Here is a 20,345-nt window from a genome sequence, read left to right as displayed (position 1 = left end):
AAACATCTCCACTCAACATCTCATGTGAACCCCTTACTCCAGATACTTTAATGACAATGAACAGCATCAAGACCTTCAGCGGCGGTCACTGGGTTCAACCTGAACTCATAGAAATATCTGCTGAGATAAACGGGTTATTTTGGATGACGCTACTCCCGACTCTCCTTTGTAGGCCGAAACTGACGTGAGATGACGTCAGCGTTTTAACCGGACGATCTGACTAATAGCATTTCTGTTATTTCCGACAAGTAGGCGAGATGGTCACCTGCACAGCAGATTGGCTCCTCAGTGAAGTACTCTAATATTAGCACGTTTTTATTAGAAATGATCGATTGTAAAGTGACATTAAACATTGGTATTTGCTGCCTCGCTGCATCGGCTTTCCGTGGACATCTTTTCTCAGAAATGTGGATCCAATGAAACAAGTTGCAAGTATCCGGTCAGAGAACACGTTTATCGATGGCTTCCCTGCGTGTCTGCGCTTCAATCTGCTGTACGGACACACGCGCACGCACGCACGCACGCACACATACAGGATGCTGAAAAACGCTCTGCGCGTCAGAGGAGAGGGAGGAGGGTCTGCTTGCGCGCTCCCGACCGTGCCCACCTCCTGTTCGCCATCCGATCCCACCCCCGGTTTATTCGCTGACTCAGTGCCTTAAGCAGCATCGCCGTTCACCTGGACAGAGCTACAGCATCCTCTGCGGAGAAATACATCAGCCATGGCCAAAACAGCAACCGGTAAGCGAGCCCAGACTAGTCGTGTTAGAACCGATGGATGGATGGGTGGATGAATGGATGGATGGATGATTTAGTGACTGATTATTTCTGTGTAGAGCCCATGTCGGCCCGGTATTGTCTGTGCTCGTGCTTCTGCAAAAAAAAACCCACTCAGAAAATATTCTCTTTTTGGATGATTAAAATGATAAGATTGATGTAATTGTTATTTCTCTATCGACTGTGAGCCTTTTGTCTCAGCCCAACATTCTGGTGATGACAGCGGGAATGTGGGCTTACAGAGCCGAGCATCCTCCGTCATTATAGGCTACTTAAATGTCCCCCATCACTATCATCCCCGTCAACGTGTTAGTCCTAATTTGATTTGATCTTATATTGTGTAGCGGTTTGTAATTAGATTACACGGATCGGCCCCTTGGCAGCTTTATTTACTACCTGCGGTTCATGCTACAGCGGCCCCGACATGCAGCATAATGCAGACGGACCCCACCCAAGATGCCGTGCAGCCGACACCAAATCTGGGAGGGCTTCATCCGCCCGACTTCTATATCACTTCGCTCTGCTTATTGATTAAATAAGCTGTTATTATTTTAAAAAACGTGTTTTCTGTAGCTGCCCTAACATCTCCTGATTATTTATTTGGTATTGCTCCTTTTATTCGTGCCCCCCTCCCCCCCTCCCTCATATATTTCTTAAGGATGCATCACCAGCTGTGACGGATGTGCTGCAATGTATTTCGCCAAAAAAATAAAAAAAATACCCTACACAAATGCAAATGTGGCGTAGGAGTACAGCATACTGCATCTCATATTAGCAGCTCAGACTCAGCCTGCATTAATCGTCTCCTCTGATGGACAGTCATTGTTGTAGGCCAGCCATTTAGCATAGTGTGTTTTCATTGGGCTTGTTTGGCCTCTATGCGTATCTAAAATACAGTAGTGGCCTATTATAAGCACCTCGTCTGGTCCCTCTGGAATACAGCAGGGTGTGCAGACCGGCTTCATTGTGGCGTGGTGGCAGAGATGGAGCAGAGGAGACAGGTGCATGGCAGGGTGGGAGGCAGGCCAGCCCTGCAGCAAGGGCCCTGCTTCACACTGGCCTTTGCAGCAGAAGGCTCAGCTGACAATCTGTAGTCCTCTCCCAACAGCCATGTGGGCTGTTTGTCAAGCACGGCGGGGAGCGTGGAAAAAGTGACCGAATTTGCAGACGAGATTAAGAAAAGTCACAGAGGAACTGGTGAATGTGCAGATCCAGATATAAATGTCAAGATCGTTTATTAGCCGTATTTGACGAGTATGACACCTACACTCGGGTACAACAAGGGAGGGACGAGATGTCTTATTATTGTGAGCATGGCAGGGCAGAATCAGACAGGAAATTGAATAACTTTGTGCTCATGCCTGTCTAATCACTCATCTCCTGCAGATTACAAGGAAATATTAAAGGAGGCATTTTTTATTTTATGATTCAAATGTATCCAATAAATTATTAATTAACAAGGCACTGACATAAATTTCACATGCGTCAGTCATCTGATGCTAATTGTCCAAATTTCCGTTTTTTCTACCTTGTAATATCCTCATTTAGAAATATCTATTGATTGTGAGATTGTTTGTTCAGTGTCATATTGTGAAGAAACCTGAGCAGCTCTGTTTTTACTGTTTTCATGAGTAACAGAGTGACTCACCAGGAATCTTTTTGTGTTTTTAATGTTCCCTCAGCATACAAAGAGAAGATGAAGGAGCTGTCTGTCCTCTCCCTCATCTGCTCCTGCTTCTACCCGGAGACACGCAACAAGCTTGTGTCTGAGTTTGAAGGTATGGATCAACTCAAACATTGATTTTTTCTTTTGCATCAAACAAATTGCCCCCCATGGATGTTTAATACATGCAGACGGTAATAACGACATATTGTTGGACTGATATGTTGTGTTATTGGACATTGCTGTTGTCTTCATCATAATCGTCTGATTTACAGACATGGAGGTGAAAAGTCTGAACAAGCGAGCCTCTGGCCAGGCCTTCGAGGTGATTCTCAAGCCCCTGTCTCCAGTGTCAGATCTAGCCCACAACCTCCCCTCGCCCCCTAAGAGGGATATCTCCTTGGAGGACATTGAGAAGAAACTGGAGGCTGCTGAAGACCGGAGGAAGGTGAGCATTTCACCAGTTTGAAATAGCTTAGGGTGTTTGAAGTGGAAGGTCCGATTGGATTTCAAACCATTCCAAATGACTGAGTTGGTAAATTTGTTCCTTGCTGTGTGTCTTTAGTATCAGGAGAGCCAGGTGCTGAGGGCTCTGGCAGAGAAGCGAGACCATGAGAGGGACGTGTTGCTAAAGGCCATGGAAGAGAACAGCAACTTCAGCAAGATGGCCGAGGAGAAGCTCCAGGTGAAGATGGAGCAGATCAAGGAGAACCGTGACGCCTATCTGGCCGCCATGCTTGATCGTCTACAGGAGAAGGTGAGAATTGTAGAGCTCTCAGTTGTTTGTTTTCTTGGAGGTTCTTTGAGGAGAAGCTGAGTTTGGGCGCCGCGAGATGTGTAGCTATTCTCTGTGTCTCGTGTTTTTCAGGAGAGACACGCAGCTGCGGTGCGCAAGAACAAAGAGCTGAGGGAAGAGCTGACAGCATGAGCCTCACACCCGTCCTGACTTCCATGGTCCATCAACGTCCCTCCATTAAGTCCCGCCCCCACGTTCCTTGCCCCGCCCTCACCCTCCTCAGAACAGACAACCCCGAGGCTCAGAGGTTCGAGGACCTCACCACCACATCACAACACACCACACCACCAGTACTCACCACTATCAGTATTATCAGTGAATACAAACATCAATAACACACGTCTTCAGAGTTGAATTGATTTGTTGATTTTGGAGAAAATGTGAGGATATGGCTATTATTTTGTAAATACTTTTTTCTTAAAGTCTCTCTCTCTCGCTATCTATCTATCTATCTATCTATCTATCTATCTATCTATCTATCTATCTATCTATCTATCTATCTATCTATCTATCTATCTATCTATCTTTGACGGTAGGTGAAGTGAATACAAGCTTGTACTGCACTGGGCTGTACAATTTCAAACAGTTTGTAATTTATTAACGTTTCAGTTCTTGAAATTTGACTCGACAACCATTTTTCTTGTGAAAGCCGTCGGTGTTGTGAGTTGGCTGTAGACTGACATTTGCAGTGTGTCCTGATGATGTCATGACGATGACGATGATGATGTTTCTGTGTCTTTGTAAAGAATGACGGTGTACCTACGCCACAGGCTCCTCGAGATATCAATGTATCCCATATGTGTCTCACACACACCCACTCATACTCGAACGCGCACGCTTGGAACTTAACAGTACACCAAACTCCACAGATCCACAGTGTCCCCCCCCCCCTCAGAAATTAGCTTGATAACGAATTTGATAGGTGCTTCGTTGTCATTAAGAATGTCTTCACCCAATGGGAGCGACTGTCTACCACTTCTCGATGATTCCATTAAGCTAATCAAATAGCTCCGTTAAGTATTTGGGCATTAACCTCTCGAATGTTGCGACGCCATACTGGTACTGTGCATATTGTCTTTGACAGTGGAATGTGCTGCTGGTTCCACCTCGATGTTGATAGTGTGAACATAACGTGTGTCTGTGTGGGTGTGTGTGAATGCGACATTACCACCAGGCATCATTACACCCTGCTCTGTTTAGGGGATTAGATGGAGAATGGATACAGGATGCTTTAAATTCAGCACACTGAACTAGTCTCTTTTTAATATACAGTACCACTGATATCTGCCTGCATCCTCCGCTGCTTGTGTTTCTCTGTGAAAGCTTTGCTGAATAAAGGTTTGAGGTTCTGTGAACATGGCATGTCCCGTTAATAATTTTTCTGTGCTAAAAGAGGGGGGGAAATGTAAACTGCCAAATAAAAGAACCAGTTATGTACACATCCTGAGAAACACCTCCTCCCCAAATGATTTGTGTTTCAGTCTAATGTGAATTAATTTGGAACATTTCTTGCAATTTTTTTTGGAATAGTTTAAAATATGTTCAGGCTAATTCCTTGAACGTTATAGTAATATATAATAAACATAGAATGAATCCATGATTCTCCATCAGGCAGAGACAACGTTCCTCCACTAGGGGGCAGTGGCAGATCTCTTTAGGCAAAAGGGACCAAATTGGAGCCAAAACCAAGCAGTCAATACGAAAGCTGTGGGAGAGTTCACAATATATCAAATGCAAATATTGAAGAAACATGAAAACGCTGATAAAATCTAAGATAATTAATCTTTTCATGAGAAGCATGAACTTAAATGGCCTCCTCAAGGTTTGTGTCATTCATCAGCACTCAGAACATTAAAAGCAGACATTTTTGTATATCATGCTTTAAAGTCACTATAATCTCAAAGGAAGACAATATATTGAATATACTTTTGAGAGCATGTGTCCTCAGCCCTCAGGGAACCAATCACAGACTTCCTCTCCTGGAGGTTTGACGTTCTAGATCAAACTGAGTCATTAAAAAACACTGAAGCCCTAAAAATCGGTGTCATTCAAATCGAACCAGAAAAAAAGTGTTGGAGCCGAACGGTGATTTATTGGTGGATTTATACAGCTGTCTCGTGTATTGTTGTGACTTTTTAACCGCTTTCCTCCAAAGTCCCCATCCTGTTCACACTATTGTCTCCGTTTGAGACCAACCCAAACTGGTGAGGTCAGGGCAACATTGTAAAGGATTTCCTCTGGCTCTTAATGATTTCCTGGGTATTCATAAGGGCAACAATGCTCTCAGATTAAGTTACTTACCTGGCACACAGTGAAGGAATTGCCCCTCATTCAATAACCGACCTTATTATCTCATGATTAACTTCTATGGGATTGGAACAAAAATGCACTTGCAGATTACAGGATATATTTGGAAGATAACGTCTTAATCACTTGGAGGGGAGTTATCCTGCTTGTAAAAAAATATAGAATTATGTATTATGAAAACAAGAAAATCTGGAGAGTTAAAGGAGCAACAGAAACAAAAACTTTGGTTTAAATCAATTTCTTTTATACTTTTAACTCAATTTATTGGTACAAAAATATTACAAATAGATACAAGAATGCAAGTTTCCAATTCTCAAGTGGTTAGTTTTCCATCAATGGCACGTTCATAATATGCTTATTCATTTCCTCGAGTGCTGATACCACTAAAGAAGCAGACTGAATTAAGTAACTCTACATTATGTTAAATGCAGACATCTGTGGTTGACAAATGTAGAAGTATGTGGTCTAAGAGATATCACCTCTATATTTGTGCTTACAGTAAATCCATGGTATCAGTCCTCAGCCCGGAGACAGTGCATGTTAACTAAATTAGTCAATAAAAACATAAAATCATTTAGAATTCCTTCCTTTAGAGCAATGACAAACACAGCGACCTCTCCCACTTATTCTTGAAGTTTATTTAATAAAATAAAATCACTTTGCTTTGTTGTCCTGTGTTTTATTGCTATAAAAACAGAGGCAGGTCATCCTGCCTGGTCTGCGGTGGGCACAGCTCAGCTGTTGCCATCAGTCCAGTCGTTTGCTTCAGAAGGCCCCGATCTCCGTGCCCCACGGCCTGTAAGGCTTTGACAGGGTGGAGGAGGGGCCGGCTGTGCTGAGGGCCGTAGGGGACACCAAAGGGAAAGCGCTGAAGGAGAGGGGGAACGCCGACAGCGAGGAGAGGGATGAAAGAAGTGGTGGCGAAAGCTTGGATGTTGGCACAGACAGACTGAGGGCCAGCGAGCTGTTGGGGGGCACCCTGAGGGTCTCTGTGGGGGGCATGACACCGAGTCTGGATGTCCCAGATGCCTCAATGGAGGGGGAGGAAGATGTAGAGGAAGAAGAGGAGGAGGGTGGGCTACTTTTGCTTCTGGCTGCAGGTGTCCTGCCCTGGGGGTGCTGTAGGAGGAGGGGGTGGGGGAGATGAGCCGGGGCAGTCCCGTAGGCAGAGCCCCAGGCTAAGTGTTCCAGTCCAGTGTGCACCTCCCTCTGAGAGGCGTAGTTGCTGAGGTGGGACACCAAGCGTATACGGAGGGGGTCTGTACCGTCCCGACCCTCTATGATGCTCAGGTAGCGAGCCGTCTCTGCCAGACACTCCCTGAAGCCCAGACTGCGGTAATCCTTAGCAAGAGCATGAGCCTCAAAGAAGCCTGTCAGGGAAGGAAACCACATATTCATGAGTATGAGGGTAGAACATTCATTTATTTATTATCACTCAAAGTCAAATAAATGATGTTACCTTTGCCACCAGAAGCATGAAGCATCTTCAAATGGTCGACAGTCATTTGCAAAATTTCCGCCTTTTCCAGTTTAGCTGATCCCTTTAAAGCAATTGGAAAGAAGAGTGTCACTTTAAATGATATTGATGTTTCTGGTGTCCATGTAGAAAATAACACGAATGGGGTAAACGTGTGCCTGCCCATAAGGAAAGGATGGAAGGATGATCCCTTTACCTGTTTCTCAAAAGCGCTTGGCACCAATCTTCTCAACTCTGACAGACTGTTATTGATCCGGTCACGTCTGCGTTTCTCAATAATCTGTCAACGGGTGAAAGAAAACATAGGCTCGTTTAGGTCACAGGAGGGGGGCGTCTATCAAACAGCAGTGCGCAAGTTGGCACCGGAGATAATGAGTTCTTACCCCCCTGCGCCGTTTTCTGGCTTGGACTTGGGTTGTAGTGGAAGGTGACATCGAGCCGTGAGAATCAAGATGACTGAAAAAAACAAAACAGATATAAATTGATTACAAAAAAACAAAAAAAAAACAAAAAAAAAACCACACACAAAAAACATAGTTCTTCTGAATCATTCAACACATGCAAGATTACCTATTAAAATGCACATGAAACAATGTTGCAGTTGGATAAAACGTACAAATCTGTTTTAGTACACATGACGTGACAAAAACAAACAACACAAACATACCCATTCTCGTCGCCGCTGTCCTTCTCCACCTCGACGGTGTCTTCCAGGTCGCTTTCCGAGGAGCTGTAATTGTGGCTTCGCTTCATTTTGCTTCCCGGTGATAAAAAGTAGTCCTTTAGGAGAAAAGTCCGCTGGAGCTCTGACAGCGGAGGGTCTGTGCAACAGTTTAAACGTCAGACCTGCTTCTGCTCTGATCACTTTCACAGCGGGGAGAGGGGGGCGGGGTCCCCGGACGAATATGGGCGGTGCTTGAGAAGATTTCAGCCTGTTAAAATCGAGCTGGCCTTTGAATGACATGAAAAAAAAAGAAAGAAAGAAAAATCAATGAACAAGCCTAAGGTCTCAGACGAAAGCTTCTAATAGTAGAGGAACTGAAAACTAATGTCTGCACTGATTGTGAATACATGTCTTTTAATAGAGAGTAATGAGTCTGAGGCCTGACAGCTCAGACTCCTGGCCTCGGGTCCCCGGTCCCCCTGCTGAGACCCCAGTTCAGGAGCAACAGGCCCCATTGTAGCGGGAGCCCTCTTCTTCTTTGGTGTTGTGGAGGACACACGGCCTATTAGCAGAGTGTGTTGTTCATTGTCTGCTGTCAGCTGTGTGGCTCCACAACATTGATCAGCCGGGAGGCCCAACATTAGCCAGCCAGCGTTGCCAGGCTCTCCTAGGAAACCCCCTCCGCCTCCACCTTCTCCCCCGTGGCTGCAAACAGGTCAACACACTGCCGCAGACAGACCTTCCCTGGGAAGCATTCATCCGCCGCAGGAAAACAGAGTAGCTCGCGCTGCTGTGTAGTGGGAAAGTGGAACAACTCAAGCTGTAGATGAATTAATTTTTCTTGTGAGATACAGTAAAAAAAACAACATACAAACCTACTTATGTATGAGCAGTAACATGCCTCTGTCTGGATTGGGAGCAGGAGTCGTCTGCAGAAGGTTTAAACATTTTGACCCCTCTAATTTTCACAGGTCAGAGGACAAACTATATAAAACATGGAGCTTTCAATGTTTATGTTCTGCTGTGTAAGTGATCCCTTCTGGCTGTTTGTTGACTGTGTATCAGGGAGAAAGAGGGACTCATATTTCTGCCTGAATATAAATACATTTCTAGATAAATAAAAAAGAATGAAAACACACTTCATTATATAATTCTTATAATTCTCTTCTATAATAGGACTACTTTTATTTTTTGACACTTTATACTAGTAAATCATGTAAGTGAAGTGCATTTGTATATTGTAGGATCACTGCTTTAACTGAACAGGGCCATCATATAAGTTGACATGAAATACCATATAAAACAGCAGCCTAATGTCAGGTCTGGGAAAAAGACAGCATCTGAGGCTGATATAATTCCTGCATCCTGAGGCTGACGTGTCTGGTAAGGCCATCAGTGGGAGCGTGACCCCCCTGCTGTCTTCCATTCCACTACCTTGTAGAGCGGCAGCTGTTTCTCTGCTCCGTCCATCAGGTCAGTTGTTAACTCGTGCATTGGGGAGCTACACAAGTGCGGATGAGAGCTTGATTTCAGGGAGCAACTGCGGGCCAACACGCTGTTCCCAGAATGTCAGAGGGGTCTCGGTGGTGACAGATACAATGTGCAAGCTTCAGTCATTCTGAGTGTGGATGAGCCTTCACACTATCCCCGACACATTCCCCTCCCGACCCCCCCTCCCTGTCAGCAGACACTTTCACTAAAACCATGCTTTCCTTCAGCCATTTCATGCATTTCTACACTCGTACTCCCACATGGTTGATATATAGACCTGAACATGTGTATAATCTGAGGTGAAAAGCCCCCGAGGCCTGCACACTCCGTCTCAGATGGCTCCATATTATTCTTCACTTCACATTTTGTCATTGTAGAACAGTTAAACAGACCCTCAGCCAGTTTAATTACAAGCCCTCTCCTTGCCCCCTATGGCGGCCAAACCTTCGTGGCCTTCCCATGACTCTCTATTTGGGATCACTTCTGTACTGTTTATGATGCTATTATGGTGATAGGGCTCTACAGTGCTGCCGACAGGCCGAATCATGTGGTCTCCATTAAGCAGATACAAACCACTCTCCCTCACACCTGACTGTCAAGGTCCTTCACATTAGCCCCGGCATTTCTGTGATCCATTAAACATAATTATGGATTTCCTTGACTTTTGACTGTGGAACATTTTCTACTCCAGTTGACGTTTGGATGATGTGAAAAAGTGTGTTTGGTTTTAGGCCTCATTTGTCTGTGATTGCGACGTTTCTCTGAATCTTCCACATTTAATAACTGGAACATGCCAGTCTGCCCGTTGACCGTGGGCCTAACTCGGCACCGACTCGGAGAAAACCACTCTGGAGCCGGTGCCAGGAAGCTAAGAGGTATAAGCAAGCATTTGTTTGAAACTGGCGTGTGCCCAGCTGCCTTCCTCAATCTCCCCTCAGGTTTCCCTTGGTGACTCTTTGTGTGCAAGAGTGCGGCCCGAGTGTGTGCTGGTGTGTCTGCATGTGTTTATGTGTGTGTGACCGAGAGTGTGCGAGTGTGTTTAGGAGGTGCCGTTTCCCACAGCCCCGATCTAATTCCGTGGTAACTCAATCTCCGTGTGAGCGCTTCCCGGCGAGTGTTCTCCCACCCGTCGACAGTCTCTCCCTGGCTGGCTGAGTGGCTGAGTGTGTCTGACAGAGGCCGGCTCAGTCCCATTGGACCCCCTCCCCCACCCCTCCTCCACCTCCGTCCCACCAACCCTCCCATCAGGATTGATTTACTATGTCAACCGTTGGGGCTGTCGGCGGTAGCGACGCTCGCAGCCGTGCCTGCATCCTGTGTGCACACCATCCTGACATCTTATACCTGTCATTCAACAACTGCTGCAGCGAAGCATGCGTGTGTGTGTGTGTGTGTGTGTGCGTGTTGGAGGGGGCATCTGGGGGATATTTCTGTGTGTGTGAGATCATGCCTTGTGCATGCTTTATTCAAACCCAGCGGAGGTAGGCCCACACGTACAAAGGTATTAACTCTGCCGCAGATACCCACAGTAGTTGTGACACGTTATGTAAGGCAGAGAAAATGCCACCCATGCGGGTCCTAAATAGCTCGCTCGACTGAGGGAAATGTCTTCCAGACAACCTCCATACAACAATGTTATCCTATGGGCCACAGCTTCCTGTCTGTCCCCTCTGGTTCCAGCCAGCACCCAGGCGCTATATTGGGCAGGGACCAGACCAGGCCTGAGACCCATTCCCACTGTTTGATTGTAATACAGCCGCCTTCTCATTCTTTACTTTCCTGCCTTTGTTGGCATCCATTCTCCCTGTGCTTTTTGGATAGGTAAAGTCAGGGAGGATATGTTGACTTCCTTGTTTCTTTGTTCAGCAGGAGCTTTTTATTTTCTAAGGAGGACTCCTCAGATCATAATACTGACACCAGGATCTCAGCACCGGCTGCCAATTACAGGGCTTAGAGTCAGTGACGGGGCATAGAAGAGACTCAAGCAAAGCTTTGATCTCTGACCTGGACAATATGATGTACTGGCTTGAAATAAACATGGATGACTTGAGTCACTCTTGCATAAATAAAAATCTATGTCATTCGTTTTTTCCACAATAGCACACACTCCTTCACAATGGCCCCTGACAATGTGATTGTTCATATGGTTTACCAGTATGCTGCCCATTACCAGTTAACTTATGCAAGTCCACAATAGAGGGAAGGCAGATCACAAGACTGGTTTCCCAAATGAGCACAACAGGAGACAGCACGTGATGTCCACACAGAGAGAAGGGGGCTGAGGAGCCAGCTACTTTTAAGGCCACACATTGTGTTGCCACAGGAAAAACATTGTTTGCATATCAATGGAGTGTGTGAGCATTTGTGTGAGTGTGAGTGTGTGTGTGTGTGTGTGTGTGTACGTGTGTGGCAAAGTGGTGGGTGTTTGTGGCTCTAATTGAAATGTATCTCCAGGTTTACATCAAGCAAAGGGATCCTATCAGGCGCTGGCCATATGTTAGTCGAGTCAAGCTGTGGATCGTTGCTCTGTGTGTGTGTGTGTGTGTGTGTGTGTGTGTGTGTGTGTGTGTGTGGAAAGAGACATCTATGTTTTAGAACAGACCTGCCTCTGTAACGATCATGGTATGATTTAGTCCTTCCTATTACCTGTTTTATATTTGCCTGATTACATTTGGAATACAATCTGTCTATAACAACTTATGTTTTTGGACAGGACCGAGAAACAGAAAAGGGGCAATTTATGGTGTGTCACAAGTTTATAAAAAAAAATAAAAAAATAGCTGTCTTTTTTTTTTTGTGAGCCGGCTCCTTTCCCAGTGGATGCTCTGTGCCAGCTGTCTGCGCTGCAGTAAAGTACTGCTTTCCCAAGCTCCGACCTGTGGGAAAATCTGTTGTGGCCAGTAATTGATTCCGCCCTGCCAGCCCCATTACTCTCCACTGCAGTCAAACTGCCAGTGATCTGCAGAAAGCCTGTTAGCACAGCCCCTTTACTCTTTCTCTCTCCCACTCACACAAACATGCACCAGGATCCCACCAAGTCCTATTGTTGATTCCAGTGCTGCTACTATCTGTATACATCATTTTTTTTTCTATACAATACACACGGTTTGTGCAACATTTTCATTCTTAAAAAAAATAGAATTAACATATGAAGTTAGAATGACCCGGTGATTATGTAGCATGTCACGTTTAATTTCTTTAGACGGTTTTCATTAAAATCTTTGAAAATCTGACAAAAACAAAAGTACGTTCTCTAATTATCTTAATACAACTTTAATTATCTTCAATCGTATATAAAACTACTTTGTTTTCCTCAATTCTTAGCAGTCATTGTTCAAAAATTGTAAATGGCATATTACACTTGCACTCTACATTGATATGTCTGTTTGACTTCAAGATGATCTGCATTGACAGGAAAGGTGAGAGAGCACTCGTCAGTTTACCAGGGAGATGTCACAGATATTTATGATCTCTGTCATCGTCTTGAAAGGGATGAAAGTCTCGGTTATTTGGATGCACGGCTGCACGGCACAACCCCTAGAACCCCCCCACCACCTCATGAAATATTAAATGCAGTCATCTGCTGAGATGGGTGACTTAATTGTCACAGCCTAACACTTACCACATGTCTAAATAAAGGTAAGTGCCCCCCCTCTCTCCTAATTAATCTTCAATTAGGGGTACTGCTGTTCCTCTGCTTTTGTGTTTCCCAGTCTCGACTCAGCAGGTGGGATGCTGTGTGTGTGTGTTTATGTGTGCGTGTTTTGGGGGGGATGTTATATGAGGATTAACAGGTTCTGAGGGGACAGAAGACAGGGCTAAAAAATAAAGCAAATCTGTTTTCTGACACACATTTGCATGATGGCTGTTCATGTTCCACGTCTCTCACTTCTTACGTTGATTATGTGGCAACGCTTTGGACACAGCCTATAAAAAGCGTAAGCGGAAAGCATATTTTATTGACCCATGTGAGATGCAGAGAGACATGAGAGGCCTCAAGCCAAGTGATTTATCAGAGATTCTCAGGCCCCTGGCCCTGGCTTTATATAACTACCAGCTGAGGGGTGCACTTTCCCATGTTGTAAGGGGTCATGAGGCCGCCCTCTAAGCGCTCTGACAGTTGTTTTTCACACAAGAATTCCAGCCCACTGTTAGGGGATCTAAGAGAGCATAAAAGAGGAGCAGAGAACAGTACAGTATGCATCACTTTAGCTCCCGGTGAACCCTCCGCCCACTGCCCTCCGCACCCGGTGGCTGTGCCCCACGGGCTGCTCTCCCTGCGCCTCTCCCCTTATCGACAGAACAAGCAGCGTCTCTGTGAGAGGCAGTGCCCCCCCCCCCCCCATGCCTCCCCAGCCCCACCGTCGGTGTGCTGCAAACCAGAAGCCTGAGGCGCAGGGAGCGTGTGGGATGATGGGATGAGAGAGAAGATCAAAGCAGAAAGCATGAAACAGCTCAAAGCATACAAGCAAGAGGCACCTCTCTGACCTCAGCCACACACACACACACACACACACACACACACACACACACACACACACTCTTTCTCTTCAGAACATCGGCGCCCACCCTGGCATCTGGGTCTCTCTCATAGCAGCCGTGTAAAAAGGCAAAGAGGAGATGGCACGGTGTTCAGGTCTTGTGAGACCTGCTGGGAACCAGACCGGAGCTGATGTCTGTGGCTGGTCCCTCTTACTCAACAAACATAACCCAACTCTACCACTGAGCTGCTGCCCCACACAGTCACATTTTATAGTTAAAACCTGATGGCACACTTTTTGTTGTTCCTGGACCAGTCAGACTGAGTTCTCCTTTATATTTTTAAGTCATCGGTCAACTATTAACTATAGGGCCAAAATGAAATTCACTGCTGAAAGGCTCTCATAGACTACATGGAGAAGTCATATCCTCTATCTTTTACCCAGAATAGAAAGTTCACAACCAAGACAGTTCCAGGTTTTCGAAGGGAAGACTTTCATTATCTGGAAATGTGTCTTTTTAAATGTTTTGCACCTGTTTAATTTATAGTACGTTATGAGGCGTCCCTCCTCCTACCAGGCTCTCACCGTGCCAGCTCATCGGCTGCAGAGAGTTGAAGCATTTCCCTATCAATACGATCCGCTGTGACCGCTGTTTTACCTGCCGTGGCATAAAAGCTGTAGTTTAGGTTTATAACCACCCCAGTCAGACTTGTGAACTCCCCCTTGGCCCTGAGGATCCTCTCTCCATTATTCATGAGTCCTCAGGTTGGACCCTGGGAACAAGCTGAGCGAGGCCCTGTGTCAATACGAAACACTGGCCGCCACAATGGCCTCTGCCTCCAACTACACTGTTGACAGACACCAACACAAAGGAGCTGAAAGGGGTCCCCCTCCGTTCTCACACACACTGAAGAATGAGTCAGTGTGCTGCCGCTCAGAGCTGTGTTTGTACAGTATATACAGCTTTTGTCCATGGCCACTGTTCTCTCATCAATAGGGGCTGAAGTGTTGATGAAAACCAGGAGGAAAGGACTTGTCTGTGGCTGCCAGTGAGAGTTCATGTTCATTAGATGGGCTCTGCGCCTGCTGGATGCCACCTGTATGTACCCCCCCTCCGGGTGACAGAACAACAAGTAATCGGCTTATTGGATTGGTAAAAAACATTCCATCATATATCAAAGCTGGGTCTCTTTGGGCTGTACAACCAGCATCGACCATCTATAAAAGGATGAGTCCACGTCAAAGCAGTGTCAAATATCTCTCATCTAAAGCTAGAAACACAAAATGATGATGGCATGCAGAGCCTGGTGCCAGAGTTACTCACTCAGGGCTGCAAACATCTCTTTTTCTCCTTCTTCTTACAGCTAACAGGACAGAAATGGGCTCCCAGGGGACATTTCACTGCATACTCACTGTCAGCAGCTCCATTATTATTATTATGTCCACTTATTACACAACCCAAAGAGCTTTGCTATTTCTATTTGTACTATTTTCGGCTCATGATGGAATAAAAAAAGGTTCTTACAGTTTTTAATCTCAGAGCAGAATTGCAGATGTCAAGGCTACAGACACCACTCTATTGCATTAAAATAGACAATGCACGTTTGCAAAAGCATGAAAGAAAGCCCAACTAATTCCTGGAAACTTTTCTCTCTTTTGTTTTTTCCATGTTTTAACAACTAGTTCATACGGTGCAGACAGTGACAAATCAGTTTCAAGTGGGTTTTATAAAGCACCACATAACGTGTTAAAATGTGAAGGTACCACACGGTGGGAGACATCAATTAAGGATGTAACAAGTGAATCCATTTGAATTCGCTGAGGAGACGTGTCACGGGGTCCTCACCTGATCTGCATCAGATTTGCTCTGAGCATCTCGAATCCTTTCTGTCTGCAGAAGAGCCACACGGGAAAAAGGATTTACAAGCTGTTTCTCTTAGTATTATTGGTTGAACCGGAATGTCTGCATCACAGAATAGATACATAAATAAATTAAATATCTATTTAAATCGCTATTATACAGAAGTGGGTTCTGTGCTTGCTATGTTCAGGACATGTTGTCTTTATTAGAACTAGGTTGAATATCTACTCAAACAGCAGAACAAGAAGGTAAACTTGATCCATTTTTGATTTAGCATTTTTGGTTTCTCTAAAATAAATGTGTATTTTGGGTTGCATGTTTTAGAAGGGCTGCACGGTGGTGTAGTGGGTAGTACGGTCGCCTCATAGAGACCAGGTTCGATTCCCGGGTCTGGTTCGGGTTCCTTCTGTATGGAGTTTGCATGTTCTTCCCGTGTTAGCGTGGGTTCCTCCCACAGTCCAAAGACATGCAGGATGGGGACCTGTCTGTCTCTACATGTCAGCCCTGTGATAGACAGGTTACCTGTCTGTCTCTACATGTCAGCCCTGTGATAGACTGGTTACCTGTCTGTCTCTACATGTCTCCCTGTGATAGACTGGTTACCTGTCTGTCTCTACATGTCGGCTCTGTGATAGACTGGTTACCTGTCTGTCTCTACATGTCAGCCCTGTGATAGACTGGTTACCTGTCTGTCTCTACATGTCAGCCCTGTGATAGACTGGTTACCTGTCTGTCTCTGTCGGCCCTGTGATAGACTGGTTACCTGTCTGTCTCTACATGTCTCCCTGTGATAGACTGGTTACCTGTCTGTCTCTACATGTCTCCCTGTGATAGACTGGTTACCTGTCTGTCTCTACATGTCAGCCCTGTGATAGACTGGTTACCTGTCTGTCTCTACATGTCAGCCCTGTGATAGACTGGTTACCTGTCTGTCTATACATGTCAGCCCTGTGATAGACTGGTTACCTGTCTGTCTCTACATGTCTCCCTGTGATAGACTGGTTACCTGTCTGTCTCTACATGTCAGCCCTGTGATAGACTGGTTACCTGTCTGTCTCTACATGTCGGCCCTGTGATAGACTGGTTACCTGTCTGTCTCTACATGTCAGCCCTGTGATAGACTGGTTACCTGTCTGTCTCTACATGTCTCCCTGTGATATACTGGTTACCAGTCTGTCTCTACATGTCAGCCCTGTGATAGAATGGTTACCTGTCTGTCTCTACATGTCAGCCTTGTGATAGACTGGCGACCTGTCTGTCTCTACATGTCAGCCCCGTGGTAGACTGGTTACCTGTCTGTCTCTACATGTCGGCCCCGTGATAGACTGGTTACCTGTCTGTCTCTACATGTCGGCCCTGTGATAGACTGGTTACCTGTCTGTCTTGTCAGCCCAGTGATAGACTGGTTACCTGTCTGTCTCTACATGTCAGCCTTGTGATAGACTGGTTACCTGTCTGTCTCTACATGTCAGCCTTGTGATAGACTGGTTACCTGTCTGTCTCTACATGTCAGCCCTGTGATAGACTGGTTACCTGTCTGTCTCTACATGTCTCCCTGTGATAGACTGGTTACCTGTCTGTCTCTACATGTCAGCCCTGTGATAGACTGGTTACCCGTCTGTCTCTACATGTCGGCCCTGTGATAGACTGGTTACCTGTCTGTCTCTACATGTCAGCCCTGTGATAGACTGGTTACCTGTCTGTCTCTACATGTCAGCCCCGTGATAGACTGGTTACCTGTCTGTCTCTACATGTCAGCCCTGTGATAGAATGGTTACCTGTCTGTCTCTACATGTCAGCCTTGTGATAGACTGGCGACCTGTCTGTCTCTACATTTCAGCCCTGTGGTAGACTGGTTACCTGTCTGTCTGTACATGTCAGCCCTGTGATAGACTGGTTACCTGTCTGTCTTGTCAGCCCAGTGATAGACTGGTTACCTGTCTGTCTCTACATGTCAGCCCTGTGATAGACTGGTTACCTGTCTGTCTCTACATGTCAGCCCAGTGATAGACTGGTTACCTGTCTGTCTCTACATGTCGGCCCTGTGATAGACTGGCGACCTGTCCAGGGTGAACCCTGCCTTCGCCCAATGTCAGCCTCAACCCTGAATACAGGATAAGCGGTAGACGATGGATGGATGTCTTAGAATTACTGAAACCATCGGGAGGCAGTACACGGCTGTCAGACATTTGGATAAAAAGCCACAGACATCTGATTTGTTTTATGCTTTGGTTTGTGACACAGTTTTGATTGGCTTACAATTCCTTACATTTTGAAATTCAAATTAAATGTCAAGCAATTAAATTGTAAATGCATTGTGTATGCTATAATGAAGTCAGAAAATACACATGAGTTATGAGCATTAAAACAATGACAAAAAAAATAACTTGATCTATTTCAACCCTTATACATTTTACAAATGTGCTAAAAATGCTCAGTTATGAAGAGAACACCCAAAGAACTATTTTATTTGCTTTTCACAGGCGCCATCTGCTGTTCAAAACCAGTATTATGATTGACTGGAGGGGGAGTGATGGCGTTTCGTGGCCCAATCAATCAGAATCAGCTGTAACAAATCAAGTAAATGTGAGTAAGTATTTTGTTGCTCTCAATGTATAATAAGTGCACAGAAATAGACAAAAACAACAACGAAATTCTTAATTAATATTTAAATCACACAATATGTGACATTGTGAAAGTTTAGACAGATTTATTTTGAAGATTTTATTTTGCAGAGAAATTGGCAACCTGTTGCAATTGTAAGAAACATACAACATAGGCTACTCTTGATGGGAAAATTAAACTTAAAAAATAGTTTTCTACAAATGTCCGATTTGATTTATCAATAAATAAAGATAATTTTGATGTTAATTTCATTTATACTATTATTGTTCAAATTAAGTCGAATTGCGACACCAAATCCACGTTGTCACCTGTTCAACTAATGCTGAAATCAGCAGACCCAGGATAACCCCACATTTTTTCACTCTATAATCAAACACATCATGAAAATCTGATTTAAAGACACGCCTCCTTAATCCGCTCGTTTCCACGGCAACGTCAGCGCCTGCTCTTGATTGGTCGGCCCTGAATTAAGCGCACGTTCGACCGGGCTTCAAATAATGATGCTGTGGCCGATCTTCAGTCTCTCTGCTCTTTCCCGGTGAGACGGTGAACTCTGACGCAACTCGTGTTTCTACTCCAGCCTGAGACTCTTCGCCGTCATGGTTGAGCAATTTTTTGGAACCTGGACTCTGACTTCCAGCGAGAACTTCGATGACTACATGAAGGCCATCGGTAAGGATGTATTTAATTGTTCTAGCGCTGCTGTAACAATGTCCCATGGCGTGTAAATCAGTATTTCCTACCGGACAGCTAACAACCTGAACCCCATCTTGTGTTGAAAGGTGTGAGCTTCGCCACCCGGCAAATGGGCAACATGGCCAAACCCAATCTGAAGATCAGCATGGACGATGCTGGCTTCATTTCAATGAAGTCCGAAACCACGTTCAAGACCGCGGAGATCAAATTCAAGCTGAGCGAAGAATTCGACGAGACGACCGCAGACGGCCGAAACACCAAGGTGGGCTCCTTGTGTCTGCTTCACTTTATGCACTTAAAAAAAAAAAAAAAGAAGTTTCTGACCGACAGAACCATGTTTTTCTTTCTTCTTTCAGTCCATCATCACGTTCGAGAATGGCAAGCTTGTGCAGCAGCAGACGTGGGATGGAAAGAAGACGACCCTGGAACGAGAGATCCAAGATGGAAAACTAACAGCTGTGAGTAATTTAAATGAGCAACTGGTTATTATACGACATTTGTTTGCATTTAATAAAAAGTCAACTTTGCTTATCATGCAAACTGTCTTAACATTTGAACATTGTCTCAACAGAAATGCATCATGGAGGACGTGGTTGCACTGAGGACTTATGAGAAAGGAGCTTAATGTTGAACTTCTGTTCAACTGCAAGACCTGAAATGCACTGCATTATTGCCAAACATGCAAATAAAGTGACTTCAGTCTGCAGTAGTTCTGCATGAATGGATAACCAAAGTGGTCTTTGTATTTGCATTATGTGGGTTTAAATGGAAGGATTTGCATGTTAAACTATAAGCATGTGGATCTTAAGTTCAAATGCATGTTTGGGTTGGCACAACACATCAAGGTGCAATGACCAGTTCACAAAACTACTTCAGTCATTCTTTCAGACTATAAAGGTATTAGACATGGGCAAGGGGCTTTACAAATGCCTTTTGTTCAAATGAGGAAAAGCAGCATGTCTTGTGAGGCCACACAAAGCTGTGGGTCGATGGGAGGTGGAAAGGCCAAATCCCTGCTTGGGGTTAGAGTAGTGACCTCATTTGTGCCAGGTCCCCTCATCTTGGATGCACAGCTCGAGTTCAAGCAAGTGCACCTAATTTGTGTTAATTAGGGTATTTGGGGGCAGGGGGTTGAGACCCGGATTTCCCGGCTTTAGTGACTGGTGCTCTGGCAACAATGAGTGCTGACTAATGAAAAGCTGATTTGTTGCCTGCAGTGCTAAATTTGTACAAAACCATGCTGCATGCACTCGCATTGCATTAGGCATTTTGCACAAGTCTTTAGTCTACATAATTATGCATTAATATGTAGGCTACAATTTTTGTGGAAACATGTTTGGTTTTAACTATACATTGAAATGAACGTTGTAAGTTATGTAATTCACATAACTGAGGATTTGTTGGGTTCTCTGAATACCCTATTAAGATTACTATAGGGTGTGTGGGTGATCATTTTAAGTAGACCTCCCTTTTGAAATGATTTTACCCCTTCAAACACCACCTGAAG

General features: G+C 45.0%; 3 protein-coding genes across 3 annotated transcripts; 2 read left to right on the top strand and 1 right to left on the bottom strand.

The window, feature by feature from the left end:
* The first annotated feature begins 582 nt into the window (after nucleotides 1-582).
* stmn2a (stathmin 2a) lies at nucleotides 583-4,591 on the top strand. The gene is made up of 5 exons (XM_084026682.1): nucleotides 583-741; nucleotides 2,460-2,555; nucleotides 2,716-2,888; nucleotides 3,006-3,197; nucleotides 3,309-4,591. Exons 1-5 carry the CDS (start codon nucleotides 723-725, stop codon nucleotides 3,366-3,368), a joined length of 540 nt encoding a protein of 179 aa, XP_083882808.1. The 5' UTR covers nucleotides 583-722; the 3' UTR covers nucleotides 3,369-4,591.
* Nucleotides 4,592-5,773: 1,182 nt separating this feature from the next.
* LOC311024260 (hairy/enhancer-of-split related with YRPW motif protein 1-like) lies at nucleotides 5,774-7,853 on the bottom strand. The gene is made up of 5 exons (XM_084026581.1): nucleotides 7,688-7,853; nucleotides 7,404-7,476; nucleotides 7,217-7,300; nucleotides 7,003-7,084; nucleotides 5,774-6,913 (listed from the first exon to the last, which is right to left on the bottom strand). The coding sequence occupies exons 1-5, from the start codon at nucleotides 7,771-7,773 to the stop codon at nucleotides 6,309-6,311; spliced, it is 930 nt and encodes a 309-aa protein (XP_083882707.1). The 5' UTR covers nucleotides 7,774-7,853; the 3' UTR covers nucleotides 5,774-6,308.
* Nucleotides 7,854-18,675: 10,822 nt separating this feature from the next.
* fabp4b (fatty acid binding protein 4b) lies at nucleotides 18,676-19,530 on the top strand. The gene is made up of 4 exons (XM_084026215.1): nucleotides 18,676-18,814; nucleotides 18,925-19,100; nucleotides 19,195-19,296; nucleotides 19,410-19,530. The coding sequence occupies exons 1-4, from the start codon at nucleotides 18,742-18,744 to the stop codon at nucleotides 19,461-19,463; spliced, it is 405 nt and encodes a 134-aa protein (XP_083882341.1). The 5' UTR covers nucleotides 18,676-18,741; the 3' UTR covers nucleotides 19,464-19,530.
* The last annotated feature ends 815 nt before the right edge of the window (nucleotides 19,531-20,345 follow it).

Source organism: Eutrigla gurnardus, assembly GCF_963514095.1.
Source record: "Eutrigla gurnardus genome assembly, chromosome: 14".
Lineage (NCBI taxonomy): Eukaryota > Metazoa > Chordata > Actinopteri > Perciformes > Triglidae > Eutrigla > Eutrigla gurnardus.
This window is presented reverse-complemented; position numbering and strand designations above follow the sequence as displayed.

Excerpts from the sequence above, each read along its gene's own strand:
- fabp4b (XM_084026215.1), top strand. The coding sequence starts at position 18,742 with ATGGTTGAGCAATTTTTTGGAACCTGGACTCTGACTTCCAGCGAGAAC. Across the intron at positions 18,815-18,924 it reads TGACTACATGAAGGCCATCG|GTGTGAGCTTCGCCACCCGG; the intron begins GTAAGGATGTAT and ends TTGTGTTGAAAG. Across the intron at positions 19,101-19,194 it reads CAGACGGCCGAAACACCAAG|TCCATCATCACGTTCGAGAA; the intron begins GTGGGCTCCTTG and ends TTCTTCTTTCAG.
- LOC311024260 (XM_084026581.1), bottom strand. The coding sequence starts at position 7,773 with ATGAAGCGAAGCCACAATTACAGCTCCTCGGAAAGCGACCTGGAAGAC. Across the intron at positions 7,301-7,403 it reads CCAGAAAACGGCGCAGGGGG|ATTATTGAGAAACGCAGACG; the intron begins GTAAGAACTCAT and ends ACCCGTTGACAG. Across the intron at positions 7,085-7,216 it reads CAAGCGCTTTTGAGAAACAG|GGATCAGCTAAACTGGAAAA; the intron begins GTAAAGGGATCA and ends ATTGCTTTAAAG.
- stmn2a (XM_084026682.1), top strand. Across the intron at positions 2,889-3,005 it reads CTGCTGAAGACCGGAGGAAG|TATCAGGAGAGCCAGGTGCT; the intron begins GTGAGCATTTCA and ends GTGTGTCTTTAG. Across the intron at positions 3,198-3,308 it reads TTGATCGTCTACAGGAGAAG|GAGAGACACGCAGCTGCGGT; the intron begins GTGAGAATTGTA and ends CGTGTTTTTCAG.